Source organism: Nesoenas mayeri (assembly GCF_963082525.1).
Source record: "Nesoenas mayeri genome assembly, chromosome: 3".
In the NCBI taxonomy this organism is placed as follows: Eukaryota; Metazoa; Chordata; class Aves; order Columbiformes; family Columbidae; genus Nesoenas; species Nesoenas mayeri.
Genome location: NC_137544.1, coordinates 5,564,200 through 5,586,427, shown reverse-complemented (window position 1 = coordinate 5,586,427; position 22,228 = coordinate 5,564,200). Strand labels below are relative to the sequence as shown.

The window sequence follows — 22,228 nt, the reverse complement described above, 5'->3', positions numbered from 1 at the left end:
AGGAGTGACTACTTCGAGGAAAAGGAATAAGTGTCTTCAACACCTACTTTTCTAAGTGGGATAGTACAAGCCAGGCAGAGCTTCATGGTCCATATGTCTCTTTGGAGAAATGTGGACTTGGGAGCATTTCTGGGGGATATGCCTTCAACAAACATACAGTACCAAGTGAAAATTGAAGCAGGAATGTGAAAGCTGAGGGCTTGTATGATTTAGCCCAGATTAGGTGATCTAATAGGTTAATCAATTAGTCATCAATTAGTCCATACTTCTGGTCTACTGACCTCCACCAATAAATAAAAAATAAAATAATATAATTTCATTTTAGAAGTACTGGAAACCCTCATTAAGATGCAATGTTGTAAATTACTTTGGCCAAAGAATTAAGGAGGCAGCTATAATGCAAAAGTAATCTAAACAGTTTTTAAACAAACTGATGCTGATTAGAGTTCTAGGAACGTGGTACAGCACACATTTTATAGGGTTTGGGCATGACGCTAAATGAAATTGCAGGACTGAGGTCCAGGTCTGAGGTAGAAACTCCAGGGGGAGGGTGGAAGGTGAACCTCTGCAGGAGGCTGGTGAAGAAGAGGAAGAGCTCCATTTTGGCAAGAGTCTCTCCAGCACACATCCTCTGCCCTGGAATGAGATGCAGAGTGGCCATAAGAAAGTCGGTGGTAGCTGCTTCTTCACTAGCTAGAAGAAATAAAAACCTCAGAGCACCTCTTATTCTGAGGAAGATAAGTGAGAATCCAAACCACCTGAAATGTCGTATCCTAACTATGCATACAGAACACATTAGCTCTTCAAAGTGTATTAAATACAAGAATCATGTGGGACAGAGGATACTTGGTCTTCAGAAGCACAATAACAAAGCTAACTGGTGATTTGGTTTTTTCTTTTACTTTGTCTACATGATTACATTTGGGGAGAAATGTATGGAAATGGAAGCTGAATTCATTAACTCCAGTTTTCAATAAAATTTGTATTTTTCTTTGTCTTCAGGATTTTCCTCTACTTTGCTCAACTTTGGAATCCCAGGCCAGCTTTGTCTGGATTAGTCTAGACTTTGGTTTCATTAGTCTGGCCACAGACAATTTTTTATATTTCATTTTGTCAGAAAAGGCCTTAAGACTCACAAATGCTGGCTAGAGGGAGACTGAAGAGAAAGATGGTAGAGATATTCCATGGATTGCCTAATATAAGCCTTTCTTCAAAAGCACTGTGAATATGAATTTTTCTCAATCCTGGTCGAATTCAGCAGTTTGTAAACTGCCTCAACCAGAGCATGGTGATTCAAGGCCAGAACTAACAAAAGCCTGAATTAAGATTTTATTTTTATGACCATTTATGACAGATAATGCAAGAGCTATTGCTTGACTCTGCTATGAAACAATCCTCTCAGGGAATGCTCAGACTTGACACCCCTTGGATGTCCTTTCAGCTAGGACATCTAGACTTAAATCTGAAAAAGAACCCCTCTGAATTGGGAGTATCAGAAGCCTTTTTATGAAAAATAAATCTCTATATATTTGATGGTGATTATGACATGAAAAAAACATATTCAAATATCATGCAGGGTTAAAAATACACTAACAGAGTCTCTGAAAAATGCAGAGTGCTGTGGATATGATAGACAAGTAAGATTATATGTAAGAAATAGGAACTTAATTGAGCAATGACAGAACCTGCAAAGCAGGAGGAATGCCAGTGAGGGACCAGTCATTATGGGAGTAGGGATCTCCTGTGCATTGTCAAATGGTGCAAGTGTGTAAGCTTTGGTGAACATCATGCTCTGTGGAAAACTCAAGAGGCAACCCCTCTCTGTTCTTTGATTTTTATACAGAATTTGGGTATTTACATAAGGCAACTCCTCTTCGTTGGCACGGCATATGAAGTCTTGATCCCAGCCAACATTATTGGTGACTTTTTAAAAGGGATGTGCAAAAAGTAGACATGGCTCCTCAGGAAAGACAAAGAAGCCACCTTTCCTTGTGAGTGCATTGTGAGTGGTCATAGACATACAGCTGGGTATGGCAAGAGTCAAAGAAGCCCAGGCCATAGAGTGGTTGTGGACCACCAATTACAATGCAGAAATATGTTATTTAAACCATCATGGAATTTGCTAAAAACCTCCCTCATATTTAAGATGACACTATGAATTCTGATTTATAATCATTGAATACTAACTGAGAAACTAATAATATCCAGAGGCTGGAGGAATTAGCAGAGATTTGTGAATACTCTCATCAGAGGGGTGTCCTGAGAAATCTGAGAGAAATCTGAGTTGTAAAGTGGCCCCAAGAAAAAGTCGGGGGGGGTGGGGGTGGGCAGGCTTTGGTAACAAAAAAACACTGAAACAAGTATTTCTTGTCTAAGATCTGTAGTTGCAACAGCAGCAAAAGGAAAAGCAAAGACACCTGCTGAAAAAGATATGAAAGCATCTTCACAAATCTTCCCTTGGCATCAAGGAAGTGCTCAGGATAGAACTTGTCTGGTTTCTCCCACTGTGATTTGTCTTGCAGGACAGAGGTCAGTAAGGGAATGATGTAGGTGCCCTGCAAAATGAGACCGTGGGATCAATCCATAGACTTGTGGTGGCAGTAATGGCAATCATACTCCAAGATTGTCAGGCTGAAGAAAGATTATTCTGACTGTTGTTATGCATCTTCATTAGCGAGTTCATATTTATCACATTAACCAGGTCTGAGAAAGAAGAAATGCTAAAAGAAACAATCCATAAGCATCTCACCTTGGGAATGAAATAGCCTCTGAGGGTGACATCTTCAGTAGTATCATGAGGCAAATCCAATGGCAGGATATTAGCAAACCTCTGAATTTCGTGGGTGACAGCATCAGTATGGCATCTGAGTTCGATGCTCGATCCGTGGGGGGTTTGACCCTATGACTTGCTCTATCTCTTCTTGGACCTTTCCTGGGGAAAAAATCAAGTATAAGGAAGAGCAAAGGATTCATTCATCCCTTAGACATACTGTACTTTACTGGTCTAAAGTATAAATGACCTTGAGTGAAAACCATAAATTCTCCCCCGATTTTTTTTTCCTTTCTTTAATGATGGGAGGCAGACAGAACTACAGTGTTTGATTATTTCTTTACCAATAAGAAACCTAAAGACTTACATTTTTTTGCTCTCGCTTCTGTCCAAAGTTTCTTGTTCTGACCAAGAGGTGTCTCAAAAACTCCACTTGACTGCTAACAACTTTGTACCATAAAATGGGATGCAGATGATAAAGAACAATTCCCTGGATTTTCTCTGGCATTTAAAACCTCAGTAAAATCCATTTAATGTTTGGACAGGCCTTTGGTTTATCAACAGCTTGTTTCTGAAGGAAACCCATTTTGTTGCCCAGCACAGGACAGCACTGTTCTTTTTAATTAATGAGATTTTACTGAGAAAAGGACTTGGCTCATAAAACTCTGTTTATAATCTACTGGTGGCCTGACTAGTGTGTCCCTCACTGGGTCTGAACCACAGGGCACAGTGGTACCTAGATAATAATTAGCTGGAAATCTGGGCTTTTTCTAACTTAGTGTATTAACAAATACATTGATACTCGAGGTTCCCATTCAGTTCCTAATGCACTGAGTGTAACAGCATCTATCATAAGACCACTTACTCTGAATTTCAGGGTACTTTAGCATCAGCAGAAAGCTCCAGTTTAGTGTGGTGGCAGTTGTCTCAACACCAGCAGTAAACAAGTTGCTCACCAAGTTTAGCAAGTTGCCATTATGGAAATACCCATTGGTAGTGGATTTCTCCTGAAAGAAGTTGTTGAGATGAAGGGATGAAAACGTCAAGCTTTCCATGTGAAAAATGTGTTTTATGTGGCTAAATGTTTACTAAGAAATAAATCCTATATTAAAAAAAAAAAAGTGTGAAAGACAAAGAGCAGCTTTGGGCTTGTACCTGGTGAAGAACATTGACATAGGTTCTATGTTTTGCATGATCTCTGCCCTTACTAGGGACAACTGCAAAGGGAGATGGTTTCTTTATGACTACTGTAGCCCAGATATATCAGAGACACCAAATAAGGATTCTGTGAAAGCCCAGGTAGTGCTTTTGTTTTGTAATGCATTATGTTTTTGAAAGACACAGAAGGACTAGGATAACAGCAGATAAAAAGATGCAACCTCTGTAAATGTATTACTACAGTCTGGAGAAAAGCATCAATAAGGGTAAATATTTGCTGACCAAAAGGGGCTGGAGCTGCAACAGAGTAAATATGTGTTTAGCTCTACTGGTTTGTTAGATGTGTTTTGTCACAGATAGATTCCCTGAAGAAACACAGCTATAATTATAAGAAGAGAAAGGAAATAATAAATCATAGAATCAAAGAAGTCTTGAGTTGGAAGGGACCCACAAGGATCATCAAGTCCAACTCCTGTCCCTGCATATGACAAAACGTCTTCATATAACCATAAAAATTCAAATAAAAGAGAAAATATTCAGTTACCTCCTGCTGTTTAACAAGGAAAGCATCAATAAGACTTCTTTGATCATTTTTATCCAGAGTTTTGAGATGTTCTGCAAAAGTAACTTGTACATAAGCATGGAATTCCTCTTTGATTTGTAGAAGAGTCTTGTTAGCCCTGAGCAGAAGTCCAAGGTATGGGAAGATGTTGTACATCTACAATAGTGAAAGACATTAAGGAGAACTTACCAGCCAGAGGTCTGAAAACACTGCAGAAGCAAATGAATAATACTGTGTCCATTTTGCAGATATAAAATCAGAGACTTACCGTTACTATTTTCTTCTTTAGAACATGAAAAAGTGACTGGATGAATTCAGGGTAGAAAATCCATCAAGGACCGCTGAGTACAAGGAAACCTCTCAGCCCCAAATTGCTGGAAGCAGAAACTAGGTAGAGCCTGATATATTTTTCGTCCAGATTTAGCACTCTTTCAATCTGTAGCTTAACTATGTGGTTGAGAGATTGAAGATTTGATTGTTGGCTTCATGATTCCCAGATGGCCTCTGAAGATTTGTTTTACCCAAGTAAGTGCTAGTAAACCTTTTACGTCTCAAAGACTCAGATTTTTTCTGTTTAATAGAAACAATTTTCTACCAGTATTATAATACTATATGTTCCTATGGCATCCAGTGGAACAGCAGCATCAAAATGTTTATCATTACAGTAACCAAAGGTTTCCCAGCAAGCCTCATGCTTTCACTGGTCAAATGTAGAAGTCTCACGAATCTGGAGTCTTTGTAGTCAAAACGTTTTCCAAGTAATATTGACACAATTATGTTAGCAACTGCCGCATGAATTATTTTACTAGCATCAAAGGGCTTTCCTACACAATGAACAAAATAAAAAAATATATTGTGTCAACAAACTATGTAAACTTAATACTAATGATAGATATTTATTTATTTTGTTATTATTCATTGCTGGTTTTGATTATTATCCACTGTTAGAACAACATGCCAAGACACAAAAATACTAGAGGAGCCAAATTCATCTAATTAGTGCCGTCTGAAGTACGATATTTCTTAAAAAGGTCTGAACTTGAGCAGGTTACTGGCAAGCCTCTGGGTACTTGAACAAAACCTTAGAGATTTGAAGACTAAATGATCTACTCACCTTCTTGTGACCCAGTGTTGTCTACCAGATACCCATACACCACAATACGGTCCTCAATGGCCCTTTTTCCCATTCCAAAATCTCATAGCGTTGTGAGAGTAAATCTGCGCATCACCTTCCAGTTTTCACAATGAGCAAAAATGATCCCTGACACAAAGAGAATCTTTTCAGTTGGCTGAAGATTTTAAATAATAACTAATCTGTAGACAAATAATATAGGTATTTAGAAGCAGTCACTTTTAAAACAAAGTAAATTACATCTAGCTGATGAAAAGAAAAATAACTTTCCCGTAAGTATTTTCAGGCTTCAATAATAGGTTTATTGCACACACAGAAAAGGAAGATCAACTATTTAAGATAGATTTCATCAAATCTTAAGAAGAATATGTATCTCTGAGAGACACTTGTCACTGAAAGAAAGGGGCCATTGGAATTTCAGTTTCAAACTGTTGGTCATGACACTTTGAAAACGGAATTAAATTGAGATCTCAAGTCTGATGATTGCAGGAGAAACCTGGCTAGGTACAAATATATTTAAAATGTACGTAGTGTCTTAAAACCTCCTCAACCTGTTTCTCACTGATATTGTTACACCATGTAAAAATAATTCCTTCAGTCATATTTTTTTCAAGAAAAAAAAGGGAATAAAGAGAGCTTACATACAGTAACGTGATCCAAGGATGCAACTGCTAAAATGTTCACAGAATTATTCCTGAATTTGTCTACAGGTCTTTGGAGATGTGAATACGACACTCTCATGCAAACTCAGAATGAAATTTGGGTGTGAAATTCTCATTTGGAAACCGAGTTCAGTATACTGTATTTCCTGTATTAAAATAAATGGTTGGTTCTTCAGGAGTTCCATTCTATTGTCACATTCAGATTTTAAAAGTGGTATTCACAACATGAAAGGAGAAGCAGTGCTTTAGCACTTATTTCAGGAAAAGTAGGTTCTACAATAAGCTCAAAACAAGAGATACCATGAGACCTAGAAATGACTCTCCTGTCATGCGTGCCCCTGTTCTAGATCCTGAAAACGTGACATTGTCCACTGTCTATTGCTGTGTTATTGTTAGAGTTATGGTTATTTTGTTGTCACTGTCAGTAGTTTCAAAATTGAATAAATACACTGAAGTCAGTGAAATTGCTCTCAATTTCCAATGTCTAGGATGTTCTCAGAGCCAAAGTGATGTGCCAGCGTCTGCGTCATCTGTAGGAAAAAGCTTTTTGAATAAGTCAAGCCGATAAGGAAAAAGAAAACCAACTTACCATTTCCTCCAGTCAAATCTTGAAAGATTGGGATTTTAGGTCTCTCTGCAAAAGCATCTGCCTGGTTTACGAGAGCTTCCTTCACTGTTTCATACCCAGAAATCACTACTATTTTCTTCAGCCCCATCTGAACACTAAAGACTGGACCATATAATTTTGACAGCTGTCAGAAGAAGATAACAGTGATTTTCAACTTTTACAGCCTACAAAGAAATCCACCACCTTTTCAGTGCTGCTTATTTTCCTGTCCTGCCTCTAAGTTACTAAAATGTTAAATATTTCCTTAAGTGCAGAGAAAGATAATTGGTTTAAATAATGTGAATGTGCCAGACATGATAGCTAGTGACTACATGGCACAGTCAGGAGTGGAGTCCCATTGTGCTAAATCAAGCAGAAGTGTTAACAACTGAAACCCAAAGTCAGTCAAGAATTGCACTGACAGATGTGTTTTCCCTCAAAAACCCCAGTAAATTCAATATTTGACTCCCATTTTCACAATGATCTCTGTTATTGTGATTCTTTTGTTATTGTATAAAAAGCCCAGCGTGTTTCTGGGCCAGGTTCTGGCATTAGGTATAGTCTCACTTTTTATATGTGACAACATTCACCACGAATCTGTCTTGGGGACAATGTTTGGCCTAAGCTGGTATGTTTTTAGCTTGTACTGGAAGATTTATTTTCATATAATGCAATGTTCCTGATTCTCCTGACAATATGCGGTGGGTTTTTATGTCTGCACTTATTTTCTAGTGTGTTTGCACAGAGAAATAGAGGGTAACTATTTAACATCAATAGTTTACTTGCATTTGCACACCAAGTATGTGTGAATTTTAAATCTTGAGCTAAGCTCAAGACAGAGAACAAACCTTCTCCATTAGAATGGATTCACTGGAATGACAGCAGAGACAGATTGGTTCTGTTGGACTGAAAAGAGATGGAGCTTGATTTTTTTCCCAACCCAGTTAGGCTTCTTTGGGTGGACAGAGGGAATTTTCTAAATACTGCAACATTTTGTCTTTTGATTTGTGTCTGTAACATACGTATAGATACGTAGGTGCAAATAACCCTCTTAAAATAAACAGCAAGGAAGACATATCTAATTTCAATGTCTAAGTAGAAAAACCTCTAAGAAAGGATCAGGTGCATAGAAATCTTCTGATTCTAAGATCAGGAAAGTCCTACATAGATAAAGTCCTACATAGATAAAGAAAACACTAGGGAAAAAAAATATAGCTTTGGTTTGCTTACACCTTTGCTATATATTCTGGCAACTATTGGCTCTGAATATAAAGAGTATATAGTTATTTTCAGCTTTGGGGGAGGAAAGGAGGAAAGAGTATTGAGAAGGATTGTTAAATCAGTGAAGGCAGGAGGCTGCAGTAACAACCCCAACATGTCAATCAGTGGAAGTTGGAGGGAGTTATAATGTCTGTCAAAATCACTCCTTATTCAGTTACCTTTTTCACAAAATTACCACAGAAATAAGGTGAACACTTGTGATTAACCTGGGAGTTGTTTAAGGCTGAAACCCAGATGCATGAACTCGCAGTAAAGGGAGAAAATATTATAGTAACGAACAAATCTCGTTGCATTCAACTCTTTCTTCTCAAATAACAGTTTCTGGCCCCTTGCTGAGGTCATTAATGAAGACTTTAAACAGGACTGAAGTCCGTATTGGCCCGTATGGTACCCTGCTATTTACCGGCCTCCAGTTGGACTGCATGCTATTGATGACTAAACTCTAGACCTGTTTTTTCCACAGATTTTCAACCCACCTCACTGTCTGGTCATCCAGCCCATACGTCAACAGCTTGTCTATGAGGATCTTATGGCAGACAGTGTAAAAAGCCTTACCGAAGTCTAAGAAGACTTCTTGTGACTAAGAAGACTTGTTCTTGTGACTAAAAAACTGCAGCAGAGCTGTATGAGAAAAAAGCTGGAGAGGCCTAAGTGGTGCCACAGAAGGACTGGTTTGCTCCATTCTTACTGGGAGCATAACGTTGGTTTTTGTTTGTTCATTTTTTTGTTTGTTTGTTTGTTTGTTTTTTGTTTTGTTTTTTGTTTGGTTGGTTGGTTGGTTGTGGTTTTTGTTTTGTTTTGTTTTGTTTTTTTTCAGGCAAGAGTGCATCCCCAGAAGCTATTTCAAGTGTGAAGGCAGATCTTTCCAGCTTTGAAGACAACATTGGCAACAGTTTGATTTGAAATGGAGAAAAGTATTTTTTATTTTTCCATGTTTTTATCATTGTAATTAAAGGTACATTATTCTGTAGTAAACTAATTTATTTTCGTTTCCATACAGCATATCACCACATGGCATCCCCTGAGAACCCTCTATGCATCTGTACTGCAGTTCTCCGTCAGATGAACATCTTATGTAACTTTGTCTCAGGTTGAGCTGTTCCGTTGTATTTGTATGTGTGTGCATTGAGGGCACTGGTGCAGGGGTAAATTGTGCAATGGACCCTTTGGATGGGGCTGTGCTGGAGGTGTAGAAGGTGTAAAAGGTGTAGAAGGTGTAGAAGGTGTAGAAGGTCGAAGTCCTTGTGTATGTATGTGTGTAGGTCAGTGTATAACCCTTTGAGGTCTGGCCCAGAGACTGACACTGCCCTCTTCCATTGAGAGGAATATGCAGAGGTGTAGGGAAGGCCTGAATTAAATGGATTTTGCTGTCTCTCTCCTGAGATTCATCTTCACAGTGACCACCACCTTCCCTTTCAAAGCTTAGGAACGTGGCACTGCACAGACTTCATGTGTCTTTGGGGGGACGGTAACCCCAAAGGAGGGAGAGATGTCCAGGTCGGAGGTAGAAATTCCAGGGGGAGGGTGGAAGGTGAACCTCTGCAGGAGGCTGGTGAAGAAGAGGAAGAGCTCCATTTTGGCAAGAGTCTCTCCAACACACATCCTCCGCCCTGGAATAAAATGCAAGATGGACCATAGGAGAGTCAGTAGGAACTGCTTATAGAGCTGTTGTCAGGGCCTCTGAGCTCTTGTGGAGGGAGTTCAAAGATCAGACTCTTTGTTAAAGCTGGACCTATGCAATTAGTAGGTACAGGTGGAAGGAAGGAGGAGAGGAGAGGAGAGGAGAGGAGAGAGGAGAGGAGAGGAGAGGAGAGGAGAGGAGAGGAGAGGAGAGGAGAGGAGAGGAGAGGAGAGGAGAGGAGAGGAGAGGAGAGGAGAGGAGAGGAGAGGAGACCTCTGGGAACAGTGTAGGAGGCCAGCTCCAATGGGAAGAGAATCTTAGATGTCCAGTTCACCTCAGAACGCTAAAACCAGAATGCAAAATACCTGCTGAAAAAGGCATGAAAGCATCTTTCTTTACAAACTTCCCCTCCGAGTTGAGGAAATGCTCAGGGTAGAAGATGTCTGGTTTCTCCCACTGTGATTTGTCTCGCAGAACAGAAGCTAGTAAGGGGATGATGTAGGTTCCCTGCAAGCCAAGGCAGAACTGTTACTGCACTGAGGGCGGAGTTGCTGTGACCATCATAGCAATGGTGAGTGCTGAAGCCCAACAACTACACTTTAAGAAGAAAAGTCCTGCGAAAGTATCTGTGAGAACTGTAGGGTGAGTGACCATTCTTGGATGCAAGCAAGACTTGAAAGGGGGATGTGTCAAACGGGGGACAGAGGGAAGGAAAGGAGTGAGGAAGGCATCTCACCTTGGGAATGAAATAGCCTTTGAGGGTGACATCTTCAGTAGTCTCATGAGGCAAGTTCAATGGCAAGATATTAGCAAACCTTTGAACTTCATGGACGACAGCATCTGTATATGGCATTTGAGATCGATGCTCGATTCGTGGTGGGTTTGATCCTATCACTTGCTCTATCTCTTCTTGGACTTTTTCTGTGAAAGGAATCGGGGTCATATATAGATAGATCACTCAAATGTCTCTTTCTTCTACCAGGAATATGGAGGTGTGAAGAATTCACTTTTTGTCCAGCCCTGTTCAGGGTGAAGTTACATTTGAGGTGACCTGATGAGAAGGAAGCTGCTGATTGCCTAGTTTCCACTTACTCTGAATTTCAGGATATTTCATCATGAGCAAAAGGCCCCAGCGCAGAGTGGTAGACGTGGTCTCCATACCGGCTGAAAACAGATTTCTCACAAGTGCAATTAAGTTTTCATTATGGAAATATCCATTGGCCTTTCCATCCTCCTGGATATATGAAACAATCATAATATCAGCTGATTAAAGATTTAATAAAGTACTTTTTCTTTGGAGAACAGGGGATAGCTTTCACACGCAGTCCTCAGGGAGGACTTAAGTATAAAGTATAAGAAGGTTTTGAGGGGATGCCTTGAGAAACCTGCACACTCAAGTCAACAAGGATCTTCTCATGGGTTATGTCAGTGACAGGAATGTTTTGGAAAAGAGCGAGCAGTCACTGCGGGCCACCCATGTGATGCAATCATTTGCTTCAGAGGTTTTCTGTCTGTGGGGTATGGAGGGTAAGGTTTGTTGGGAAGGAGAATAAATTTGCAGTCAGAGCTGGGTTTTGACATGAAGTCAAGAGGTACTGGGTCATTATGTTGACTTTGACAGCCACTAGCATCAGAAGAGAACCTAGAAGTGTGGTTCATTTTCGCCTGTAATCCAACAGCCAACCCAGACTTTTGCTATAGCCGACATGGGCTCAAATCTCATTACTTCATACCATGTAAAAGTGAGGGCTGGGTACAAACACTGCCACATTTTTACCAGAATTGTAAAACTAGATTTTTGTTGAAGTGGATAAATGAAATCTTGTGCGAGCTGGCAACTGAAACTGAGAAATACCTACCAATGAGTCGTGGTTCCCTGGCTGTTTCTGCAAAGGGGAATGTGAGTTTAAAAGAGGGTTAGGAAAACTGGGGTACAGAGAGGGATTTTAAACTACAGATAAAGACAGCTTTTCCTACTTTGCTTGCTGATTAGTGTTTTGTGCTTTCCTGATAAATGAAGTGGGAAGACATAAAAGATGATTGTCTGTGATCAATATATCTCCTAGCTGAAATGACTGCCCAGGCTTTTAGCCTGACCATGGATTTTGGTATGACTTTTGCACATGTTATATCTCTTCTAAAGGACATTTGTTTATCAAGCCTTGAAAGGAAAGTGAGGAGATTTGAAGAAGCTGCTGGGATTCAATTACCTCTTGTTGTCTCACAAGGAAGGAGTCTATGAATGTCCTCTGGTCATTTCTGTCCAGGGTTTTGAGGCGTTCTATGAAAACAACCTCAATAAAAGCTTTCATTTCTTTCAAGTTCTGAATAAAAATTTTGTGGTTCTTCAGGAGGAATCCAAGGACGGGGAATATGTTGTATATCTGCAAGATGCAGAGATGGCAAGGAAGAAAAAACAGTTGCTAAGTAGATGCACCACAGTTCAACAATGTGTATATATTAAGAAAAGCTTTTACAGAAGATGGTGCATAGCCTTATGCTCATGATGCAAAGTGTCGCTTTCTTCTTCTTCCTTGGTCGGCAGTCTGAAGTTGTTAAAATGTGTTCCCCATGGTGGATTACTCACAGTAGTCAATCATGGTCTAGAAATCCCATATTTGTGGATATGTCCTTGACACAATTTCTTACCTCTCCACTTCTAGACAATTCATCCTTCCCTTTCCACACTGGTTGAAATGTGAGTCTCAAGTTTAAGAGACAGTTATGGACATTCCCACACTGGTTTTGAACTTATTGTTTATAACTGGAGGTGAGGAATAATGACCAACTTCTACTGCTAAGAGACACAATCGTTGTATCACAGAATCACAGAATTACATGTTGTTCAATTCTTCATCATGAAAGGAGGAACTGACAGTTTACCAGGCTATGCTGCTCAGTTAAATCCATAAATAGCATCAGAGGTGCACCTTCTGCTGTTTCAGGGTGCATTTATCATGAAGAGATTGATGTTTTGCAATGATTGGATTTGGAGAGGTATATCATTGTGTTGTGTAATCATGCTTTCAGATAGCAATATTCAAACCGTATGAATTACCGAAACTGATGGAGATCCAAAAATCCTGATGTTCTCATTTATCAATGACAGCAGCCTTTTGAATGTGGGGTCTTCGTAGTCATATCGTTTCCCAAGCAGTATGGATACGATGACATTAGCAACAGCAGCATTCATCATCAGCGTCATCTCAAGGGGCTTCCCTAGGGTGGGAAAAGGAGGTGCAAACAACCAAGTCATTCTAATTAATTAAAAAAGCATGCAGAAGCTTGGTGAAGTCTGTGACATGGCAGGCACAGAGCTGTCAAGAGGAAAGACTTGCCCATCTCAGGGTTATCATGTCCCATTTTGCCTGCCTGTGAGTCTTCTGTGCTCCCCTCCATTTTCTTCAAGATTATTGCATCCCTGGTTCTTTGTGGCCCTTCCCAAAGCTGCTTTGTTTGGGCATACATTATATTAAATTTTTACTATATAAGGGAAACTGTCAACATTGCCACTTCCTCCTTGGTGTCATCCTCAGTTGTCCCTCACCACTATTCTTTGAGAATTGGACTGTGCCCCTTCAGGTCCTTTAGGTACAGTTTCCTAACTCAGCAGCGTTTGGTCACACAATCTTTCCTGCTGGGGTTCTCAGTCCTACAGCTTCTAAGTCTCTCTGGTACTTTGCAGCTTGACACATGTTCAAGGTGAGGACTTGACGCCTGAACTAGAATGATGATGTAGAAATCTGTTTTTAGCCCAAGTCTGCTTGGACAAAACAGCTGCATGCTGAAGTCCTGTTGTTGGTAATTGAGCCTACTGAAATGTGTAACTGGCTGTTCTGTCTCCTACTGGAAGGACTTTCCCAGACATGTGACTTTAGGAATAAGGAGTTTTTTAGTACAGGTATGTAAGTCCTTGCAACAGACTTCTGCCTCTAAATCAGTTAAAGCTGCTGCACATGGAGAAACACATTACTCTTCTCAGAAGTACTCTTTCATGTCTGAGTCCATGTTTGACTTCAACTGCCTCAATGAATGTTTTTCATCTGCATGTCAGGCAGTTGCCAGGAAGAGAGGCAGAGACAGAAAGCTCACATTAACTCCTTGAAGCATGGATGCTGGAGAAAGGTTGATCTCTGAAAGACTCTTCTTCCTTGACCCTTGGCATCTTTGTAGGAGGCTTGAGGAAAATCAGGGTGTTACAAAGGTAAAAATCTCCCCACCTTTCTGTGACTCAATTGCATCTGCCAGGCATCCACACTCTTCTACAACACGATCTTCTATGGCCTTCTTGCCCATTCCAAAGTCTCGTAAGGTTGTAAGAGTAAATCTTCGCATGACTTTCCAATTTTCTCCATCAGAAAATATAACTCCTGAAACAAAAATTGAAAACACAGAAATAGAAATTTAGTAATGAGAGCAAAGATTCCTCATATACCCTGAATCCTAGTAAAGAAGGTGAGTGGTGGCAGGAAACCTCTCAAGCTCTCAAGGCTTGTTGTGTCCTCAGGTAAAATGAAATAAAGAAAGACATGTCAGGAGAAATCTCTGAGGGAAGTAGCCACCATTTTGAGTTCATGAGGTGTCTGATGTGCCCTGAGACACGAGGGCTTTTGTTCATCCTCTGGCATATCAGCTGGGATGATGAAGGTGCTCGTTAACCTTAGATTACCCTTAGGTGAGCTGCAACCTCACCCAAGAGTGTCTGTGTTCTTTCAGACACTGAAGAGTAAATGAAACCTCAAATATGGTCATCTATTCTGAAAATTTCCCCCCTTAGTGGTGGTATTACCACTCCTGTACACTCTAGAAAAGCCGCAGAGAATTCTCAGTGGAATCTTCAGAGAAGTTTCTGTCAAGATGGTGCTGCTCTTTAGTCTCCTTTCACCTACAATACTCTCTTATTCTTGTTTGGAGTATTGTTCAAAAACCTGTCCCTAATGAAGAAAGAAAGCATTTAAAGATAGGTTGGCATTTAACAACACATTGGTTACTCAGAGCTGGTCACAAGATACAAATGTGCTCACCCTAGCCTTCCTGTCTGAAGAAGACAATCTCTCATGTCCCTGCTTCCATGCATCCCGTCAATATGGGAATCAAAACATCACATTCAGGGTCTAACAGCTGTGGAGGGCGAAATCTGCACCAGAAGAATCACAGAATCACAGAACGTTAGGGATTGGAAGAGATCTTGAAAGATCATCTAGTCCAATCCCCTTGCCGGAACAGAAACACCCAGATGAGGTTACACAAGAAGGCATCAAGGCAGGTTTTGAATGTCTCCAGAGCAGGAGACTCCACAACCTCCCTGGGCAGCCTGTTCCAGTGTCTGTCACCCACACTGAGAAGAAGTTTCTTCTCAAACTTAAGTGGAACATCTTGTGTTCGAGTTTGAACCCATTATCCCTTGTCCTATCATTGGTTGTCACCGAGAAGAGCCTGACTTCATCCTTGTGACACTCACCCTGTATATATTTGTAAACATTAATGAGGTGACCCCTCAATCTCCTCTTCTCCAAACTAAAGAGACCCAGCTCCCTCAGCCTTTCCTCATAAGGGAGATGCTCCACTCCCTTCAGTATCTTTGTTGCCCTGCATTGGACCCTCTCCAGCAGTTCCCTGTCCTTCTTGAACTGAGGGCCCAGAACTGAACACAATATGCCAGATGTGGTCTCACCAGGGCAGAGTAGAGGGGAAGGAGAACCTCTCTGACCTACTGACCAACCCCCTCTCTAATACACCCCAGGATGCCACTGGCCTTCATGGCCACAAGGGCACAGTGCTGGCTCATAGTCACGGTCTCAGAAAAACAGAGAGCTCCTTCTGGAGAAGCGAGCTAAAGGCTTGGATTATTGTTTATTCTCTCTTAAAGAGAGATTTATTATCTCGTAAAGAGAGATTTATTATCTCTTAAAGAGAGATTTATTCTCAAATATAAATTGAAGTGGGAAATTTAAAATAAACATTCATTAATATCAATCGCACAAGGAGTATTTGGAGATAGTGCTGCTGATTTAATAGACACTTCCCCGCCAGCTTGTATTGGGTTTATGCAAAAGGTTTTGGCAGCTGGTTGCCTACAGGCGTGACCTTTGTAAGAAGAGATCAAGAGATGCCCCAACGTCACCTTCTCAACATGTCACCTCTAAAGGAAGACACTGTTGAGGATTCAGAACTCTAAATTATGTGTTTATGTGTAAATTAAGAGTATAATCTCTCCCTTTTCCACATGGATATCATCATATATTGTTCAATTTCTGCCTCATTTCCATTGCCTCACAAGCCTAACAAAACAAAGTGAGAGGTTCTACATCCTGCTGTCCATGGAGAAAGTCTCATCCTTCTTTGCAGAAGGCAAGTGTAGGGAGAACAGAACAGCACACTCACCTCTTCTTTTTCCTCCTCCTGTTTTTTCAGTGATTGGTATTTCAGGTCTCCCCGCAAAAGCATCCGCCTGCTTCACTAGAGCTTCCTTCACTGTGTCATATCCTGATAGCACCACCACTTTCCTTGATCCCATCCAAAAGCTGAAGACTGGACCATAAGTTTTGGATAACTAGTGAGATGAAAGGGATCATTAAAAGATGATATTTAGCAAGCTCAGAATACTTGGGTTTTTTTTAGCAGGTTTAATGTTCACTCTCCTGCATGGCACTGACTTTTCATTCACTGTCCAAAATGTGGTCTGTAATCCTCTGTTAGGTACTTGCGTACACAGAATTTTAGAGAGGCTAAAGGAAAGGCTGAAGGGCAGACGTCCTTGGCACTGTGTTCCTTTGAAGAGAAAAATGCCAAGTGAATTTCTCAGTAATTGTGGCCAAACCTGTTCAGTTTCTGCTATACAAATCTGGACAAGCAGCTAGCGAGTAAATAACTCTTAAATACCTGGAGTTGCTGCCTTTAGGAGCAAGGTGCAAAAGCTGCAGCCACAACCAGGCAGCAGTAGATGGCATGGCTCACACAGGAATGAAATCCAGGAAGTTAAGAATGTCTTCATTTTGAGTTATGAGATAACAATGTCCACTACATGGACTCTGTATGTAACTTGATTGAGAAGCTAAGAACTCATAGAGAACATGTTAGTACCAAGGAGACCAGTTTCCAAGGTGGTAGTACCTCAGGACACATGAACTGTTTGAAACTCTTGGGCTTGCTGTTCATGGCTTTGAGGCATGGCACAGTGAGAGGACCCCAAATATCCTACACTATCTGATTGTCACATACCGTCTTCCCTGGAGTTTACTGCCACTAGATATGAAAGAATAAGCAATGTGTGTTTGTTTCCCACTTTGATCTGGGGAATCAGGAAAGTTCCTCCTTTGTGTTGAGGATGAAAGGAGAGGATCAAGAAGCTGTTTTCTACCAGTTCCCTGATTGCTGAGTCCACCAGACAGCCTCCAGAATAGTCTGATCTCATCCCTAAATGTTCCAGAAACCCCTGGTGGAAGTTCTTGTAGGAACAAGGGATGCATGGATCCTCTCTCCTGGTTACCCTTGTCTGGAGAGCCCCAGCATTTCCTTTGCTCCACAGAAACAAGTCAATTCTCTTGATGACATGGCTGGAAATCAGTTCCTCTGCACTGACTCAAGACCATGCGATGGGAAGAGCAGTTACTGCAGAGAATTAATTCTGTTATGTTTGCATCTACCTGTCCAGATAAAAGTTTGCATCCTTTTTTAGGGGTCAGTGGCTGCCCTAAACAGACAGCTCTGAGAAAAAGAAACAACAGAAGTTACCTCTAGCATTGTCAGGTGAGGTCTCTTCAGATCCATGATGTGCAGATTTCCAATGATGGGTAAAGGCCTGGGTCCTGGGGGGAACTTTTCTTCCATGTGGCTCTTCCAGACATTTTGTCTTTTCAGAATCAACAGGAGAACGAGTATAAACAGTAACCCTACAGGAACCAGGCTGATCCAATGCATCGTTTTTGAGCAGAAGTTTAGCTGAGAAGATCAGAATTCAGGCAAAGAGTGCAATCTCCTGTCAGAAGTTGAGAGTTTCAAGCATTAATGGCACATATACGCATACAGAGATATAAGCTTCACCTCTAAGAAATGGTAGAAGTTCCCATCTGGGGTTTTATGCTAGGAGAGTCCCTACTGGACACTTTCATGGGTCTGTGCACCCACTTTACCCAGTGCTGGTTACTGTTTAATGAGTGATATCTCAACTAGTCTTGTGCTTTGGCAGAGATGTCTGTGGGCATAAGTCCAATATAGAAACAGCAAGACAAACACTTCCTTTGAACTGAGGTGGAAGCAGAAAGGAAGGATTGGTACTTAGGCTTTGCCTTCTCTCTTTATGGAAGATGTTGGGGATACCAGGTCTTGACAAGAGAAGAAGCTTAGATGATTAGGGGTATGGGACAGTTATGAAGATTCCTCTCGAGTGACCTGAATGTGGATTTATGGCTTTGATGCATTATGGGTCCTATAGTAGCAAGCTGCATTGATCAGTAATGCCTGAGAGGAAGAGCTCAGTGTCAAAATCCTCTGAGCTAGCTGATTAATTTGTTGTGACACACACGTCTTTGATCTAGCAGGAGTTCAAACACGGTGAAATGTAGAATCAGACTGATCTGACCAAATGGTGAGGTCTTTGTTGATCGGATAGCTTCATTTTCCTTTAAAGTGATTAGATGACAAGGAACACATTCTCTTCCAAAACCAGAAGCTGGAACAGGTCAGATAATCCACACCTTACATGTTCCTGATTTCCACATAATGGTTGAGGTCATCTGGTCCAACCTGCCTGCTTGAGCAGGACAACCTAGAGCCAGTCACACAATAGGGCCATATCTTCAGCTGTGGCACTTGCCTGTGACATCTGACTCAACAACAATTTGAGGAAGAGAGGTGGAGAGAAGAGCTTATGTGATTTTCTCTGAAAATCAGCCAAACTGATGGGAAACTTGAGAAAAGATGGCCTCTAGTGGTTCAGGAAAGAGGGCTGAAGTACAGACTGACTCATATGTCTTAAGGTCTAAGAGAGTGAGCAGCAAAGAAGGAGATGTTATAAGAAATAATCATGGAGAAGAAGAAACCATCCAGGGTTTTCATTGAGACTGACCAGAGATGAGCTGCAGCCTCCAGAATGGTGTTTGGAAGAGCCTTCCAGTAACGTTGTAGAGAATTAAATAGTACATTACCTTGAGACAGGAACATGAAGGCTGTGTGAGTTAAGATGCCCAGGCTGAGCCTCTTGTCCTTGACTCTTTAAATCATCAGGATCCCTGCAGAGATACAATCAAAGGCTCAGGAGAGGGTTTAGGCCCCCAGTGGATTGCCATGTGGAGATCTAGAGGAGAAGAGCGCAGACACCTGGCTAGTAGCCTGGAAGAGGAGCTAGAGCTGTCCTACCCCAAGTCTGCTGCTGCCCCCGGCATCTCTGGAGGAAAGACAAAGACAGTTTACCTACTGGGAAGGTGTCCTGGAAAAAGTCCAGGGTCTATGTCCAGGTGTGTGCTAGTTGGCTTATTTCTACTCCACCCCAAAAAGGAGGTGAAAAGGTACTGAGAATATCATTCTTTCCACTTATGTGTGGCATTTAACTATTAGCAAAGACTGAATCAGATACTGACCCTTGAGATCTGAAAGGAAGCAGCTGTTCTGAGTTCATTCCTTAAAGACAGGCCCAGGGTAAGGTCTGTGCAGAGCTTAAGAACAAACATTGCATTTATTTGTCTGTGTAAGACTCTCCAGGTTACTGGAAGGACACTGTGGGATCTAGGGATGTCTCTTGAAATGCAGTGAGAGGAGGCAAACCCTCTCACCCTGTTGCCTTTGTTTGCTCAGTCCTGTTGATTTCCTCCAGCAGGATCCTGCAATGCCAGCAAGCAGTGAGTGAGCTGAGCAGGATGAGGTTTCCACAAACATGAGCAGCAGGATGTGAGTGTTTCTTCCCTGCTTGGGAACATTTCCCCTTGGCCTAATTTTGAAGCACAAATTCAAGATCCTTCTTTGGACCAATATTTGTGGCTCCTCCAAGGTCTGACAGGTGGTGTCATTGGACACATATCTTGAACCAGATGAGTTGTTTCTAAAATGTTAAGTTTATGATCACAGTATCACAGTATGTTTGGGATTGGAAGGGACCTCAAAAGATCATCTAGTCCAATCCCCCTGCTGGAGCAAGAACGCCTAGGTGAGGTCGCACAGGGACATGTCCAGGTGGGTTTTGAATGTCTCCAGAGAAGGAGACTCCACAACCCCCCTGGGCAGCCTGTTCCAGTGTCTGTCACCCTCACTGAGAAGAAGTTTTTTCTCAAATTTAAGTGGAACCTCTTGTGTTCCAGCTTGATCCCATTACTCCTTGTCCTATCATTGTTTGCCACCGAGAAGAGCCTGGCTCCATCCTCGTGGCACTCACCCTTTATATATTTATAAACATTAATAAGGTCACCCCTCAGTCTCCTCTTCTCCAGACTAAAGAGACCCAGCTCCCTCAGCCTTTCCTCATAAGGGAGATGGTTCACTCCCTTCAGTATCTTTGTTGCCCTGCATTGGACTCTCTCCAGCAGTTCCTTGTCCTTCTTGAACCGAGGGGCCCAGAACTGGACACAATATTCCAGATGTTGTCTCACCAGGGCAGAGTAGAGGGGAAGGAGGATCTCTCTCGATCTACTAACCACCCCCCTTCTAATACACCTCAGGATGCCACTGGCCTTCCTGGCCACAAGGGCACAGTGCTGGCTCATGGTCATCCTGTTGTCCACCAGGACCCCCAGGTCCCTTTCAATATTTGACTCCCATTTTCACAATGATCTCTGTTATTGTGATTCTTTTGTTATTGTATAAAAAGCCCAGCGTGTTTCTGGGCCAGGTTCTGGCATTAGGTATATTTTCACTTTTTATATATGACAACATTCACCATGAATCTGTCTCGGGGACAATGTTTGGCCTAAGCTGGTATGTTTTTAGCTTGCACTTGAAGATTTATTTTCATATAATGCAATGTTCCTGATTCTCCTGACAATATGCAGTGGGTTTTTTTGCTTGCATTTATTTTCTGGTGTGTTTGCACAGAGAAATAGAGGGTAACTATTTAACATCAATAGTTTACTTGCATTTGCACACCAAGTATGTGTGAATTTTAAATCTTGAGCTAAGCTCAAGACAGAGAACAAACCTTCTCCATTAGAATGGATTCACTGGAATGACAGCAGAGACAGATTGGTTCTGTTGGACTGAAAAGAGATGGAGCTTGATTTTTTTCCCAACCCAGTTAGGCTTCATTGGGTAGACAGAGGGAATTTTCTAAATACTGCAACATTTTGTCTTTTGATTTGTGTCTGTAACATACGTATAGATACGTAGGTGCAAATAACCCTCTTAAAATAAACAGCAAGGAAGACATATCTAATTTCAATGTCTAAGTAGAAAAACCTCTAAGAAAGGATCAGGTGCATAGAAATCTTCTGATTCTAAGATCAGGAAAGTCCTACATAGATAAAGTCCTACATAGATAAAGAAAACACTAGGGAAAAAAAATATAGCTTTGGTTTGCTTACACCTTTGCTATATATTCTGGCAACTGTTGGCTCTGAATATAAAGAGTATATAGTTATTTTCAGCTTTGGGGGAGGAAAGGAGGAAAGAGTATTGAGAAGGACTGTTAAATCAGTGAAGGCAGGAGGCTGCAGTAACAACCCCAACATGTCAATCAGTGGAAGTTGGAGGGAGTTATAATGTCTGTCAAAATCACTCCTTATTCACTTACCTTTTTCACAAAATTACCACAGAAATAAGGTGAACACTTGTGATTAACCTGGGAGTTGTTTAAGGCTGAAACTCAGATGCATGAACTCGCAGTAAAGGGAGAAAATATTATAGTAACGAACAAATCTCGTTGCATTCAACTCTTTCTTCTCAAATAACAGTTTCTGACCCCTTGCTGAGGTTCATCTGTGCATATAACATGTTGGGTGTAATAGGAGAAACTCTCTGACAACTTGGACTATGGGGCTTGGTGATGTTTTTAATTACGAGACCAATAAAAAAAGATAATGAATACCTGTAGGTAAGTCCTGTAAGGTCTCTTCAAATCAAACAAATGCAGATTTCCAATGATATGTAATGCTCGTGGTCCTGGGGGAAAATTCTTTCTCCTGTAGTTATTTCAAAAACCTCCCGTTTTCAAAATGGATAGAAAAGTCAAGATGAACACTAAACCAAAAGTGCAGCTGCTCCAGTCCATCTCTTTTCAGCCAAGTATTTGCTACAGCAAAGAGAAATCTGGTCCCTGGATCTCTGTCTTCCTGCAAAAATTTCCCTTGGGAGACACTTGTACTAGTCCATAATTTGCTCTCCCAATGAAGGGTATGTTTTTCTTGTGATTGGGGACTGTTTTTTTCTCTTCCTCTGTGTTTGCTAATGAAACCTCATTAGAATACAGAGACAGGTAAATGTTTGCTAAACAAGTGTATGTTGGAGGGTGCA

The 22,228-nt window shown here is 41.2% G+C and overlaps 1 protein-coding gene and 1 pseudogene across 2 annotated transcripts; both read right to left on the bottom strand.

The window, feature by feature from the left end:
• Positions 1-448: 448 nt before the first annotated feature.
• Positions 449-21,986, bottom strand: LOC308038345 (cytochrome P450 2K1-like; annotated as a pseudogene). The gene is made up of 9 exons: positions 21,804-21,986; positions 6,874-7,036; positions 5,605-5,751; positions 5,154-5,314; positions 4,473-4,646; positions 3,636-3,777; positions 2,750-2,932; positions 2,418-2,555; positions 449-636 (listed from the first exon to the last, which is right to left on the bottom strand). The product of its transcript is annotated as a cytochrome P450 2K1-like (transcript).
• On the bottom strand, positions 9,595-17,713 carry LOC308038344 (cytochrome P450 2K4-like; the record flags this gene model as incomplete). Its single annotated transcript, XM_080340784.1, has 9 exons — positions 9,595-9,782; positions 10,159-10,300; positions 10,530-10,714; positions 10,886-11,027; positions 12,004-12,177; positions 12,852-13,012; positions 14,014-14,163; positions 16,178-16,346; positions 17,528-17,713. 9 exons carry the CDS (start codon positions 17,711-17,713, stop codon positions 9,595-9,597), a joined length of 1,497 nt encoding a protein of 498 aa, XP_080196910.1.
• Positions 21,987-22,228: the final 242 nt, after the last annotated feature.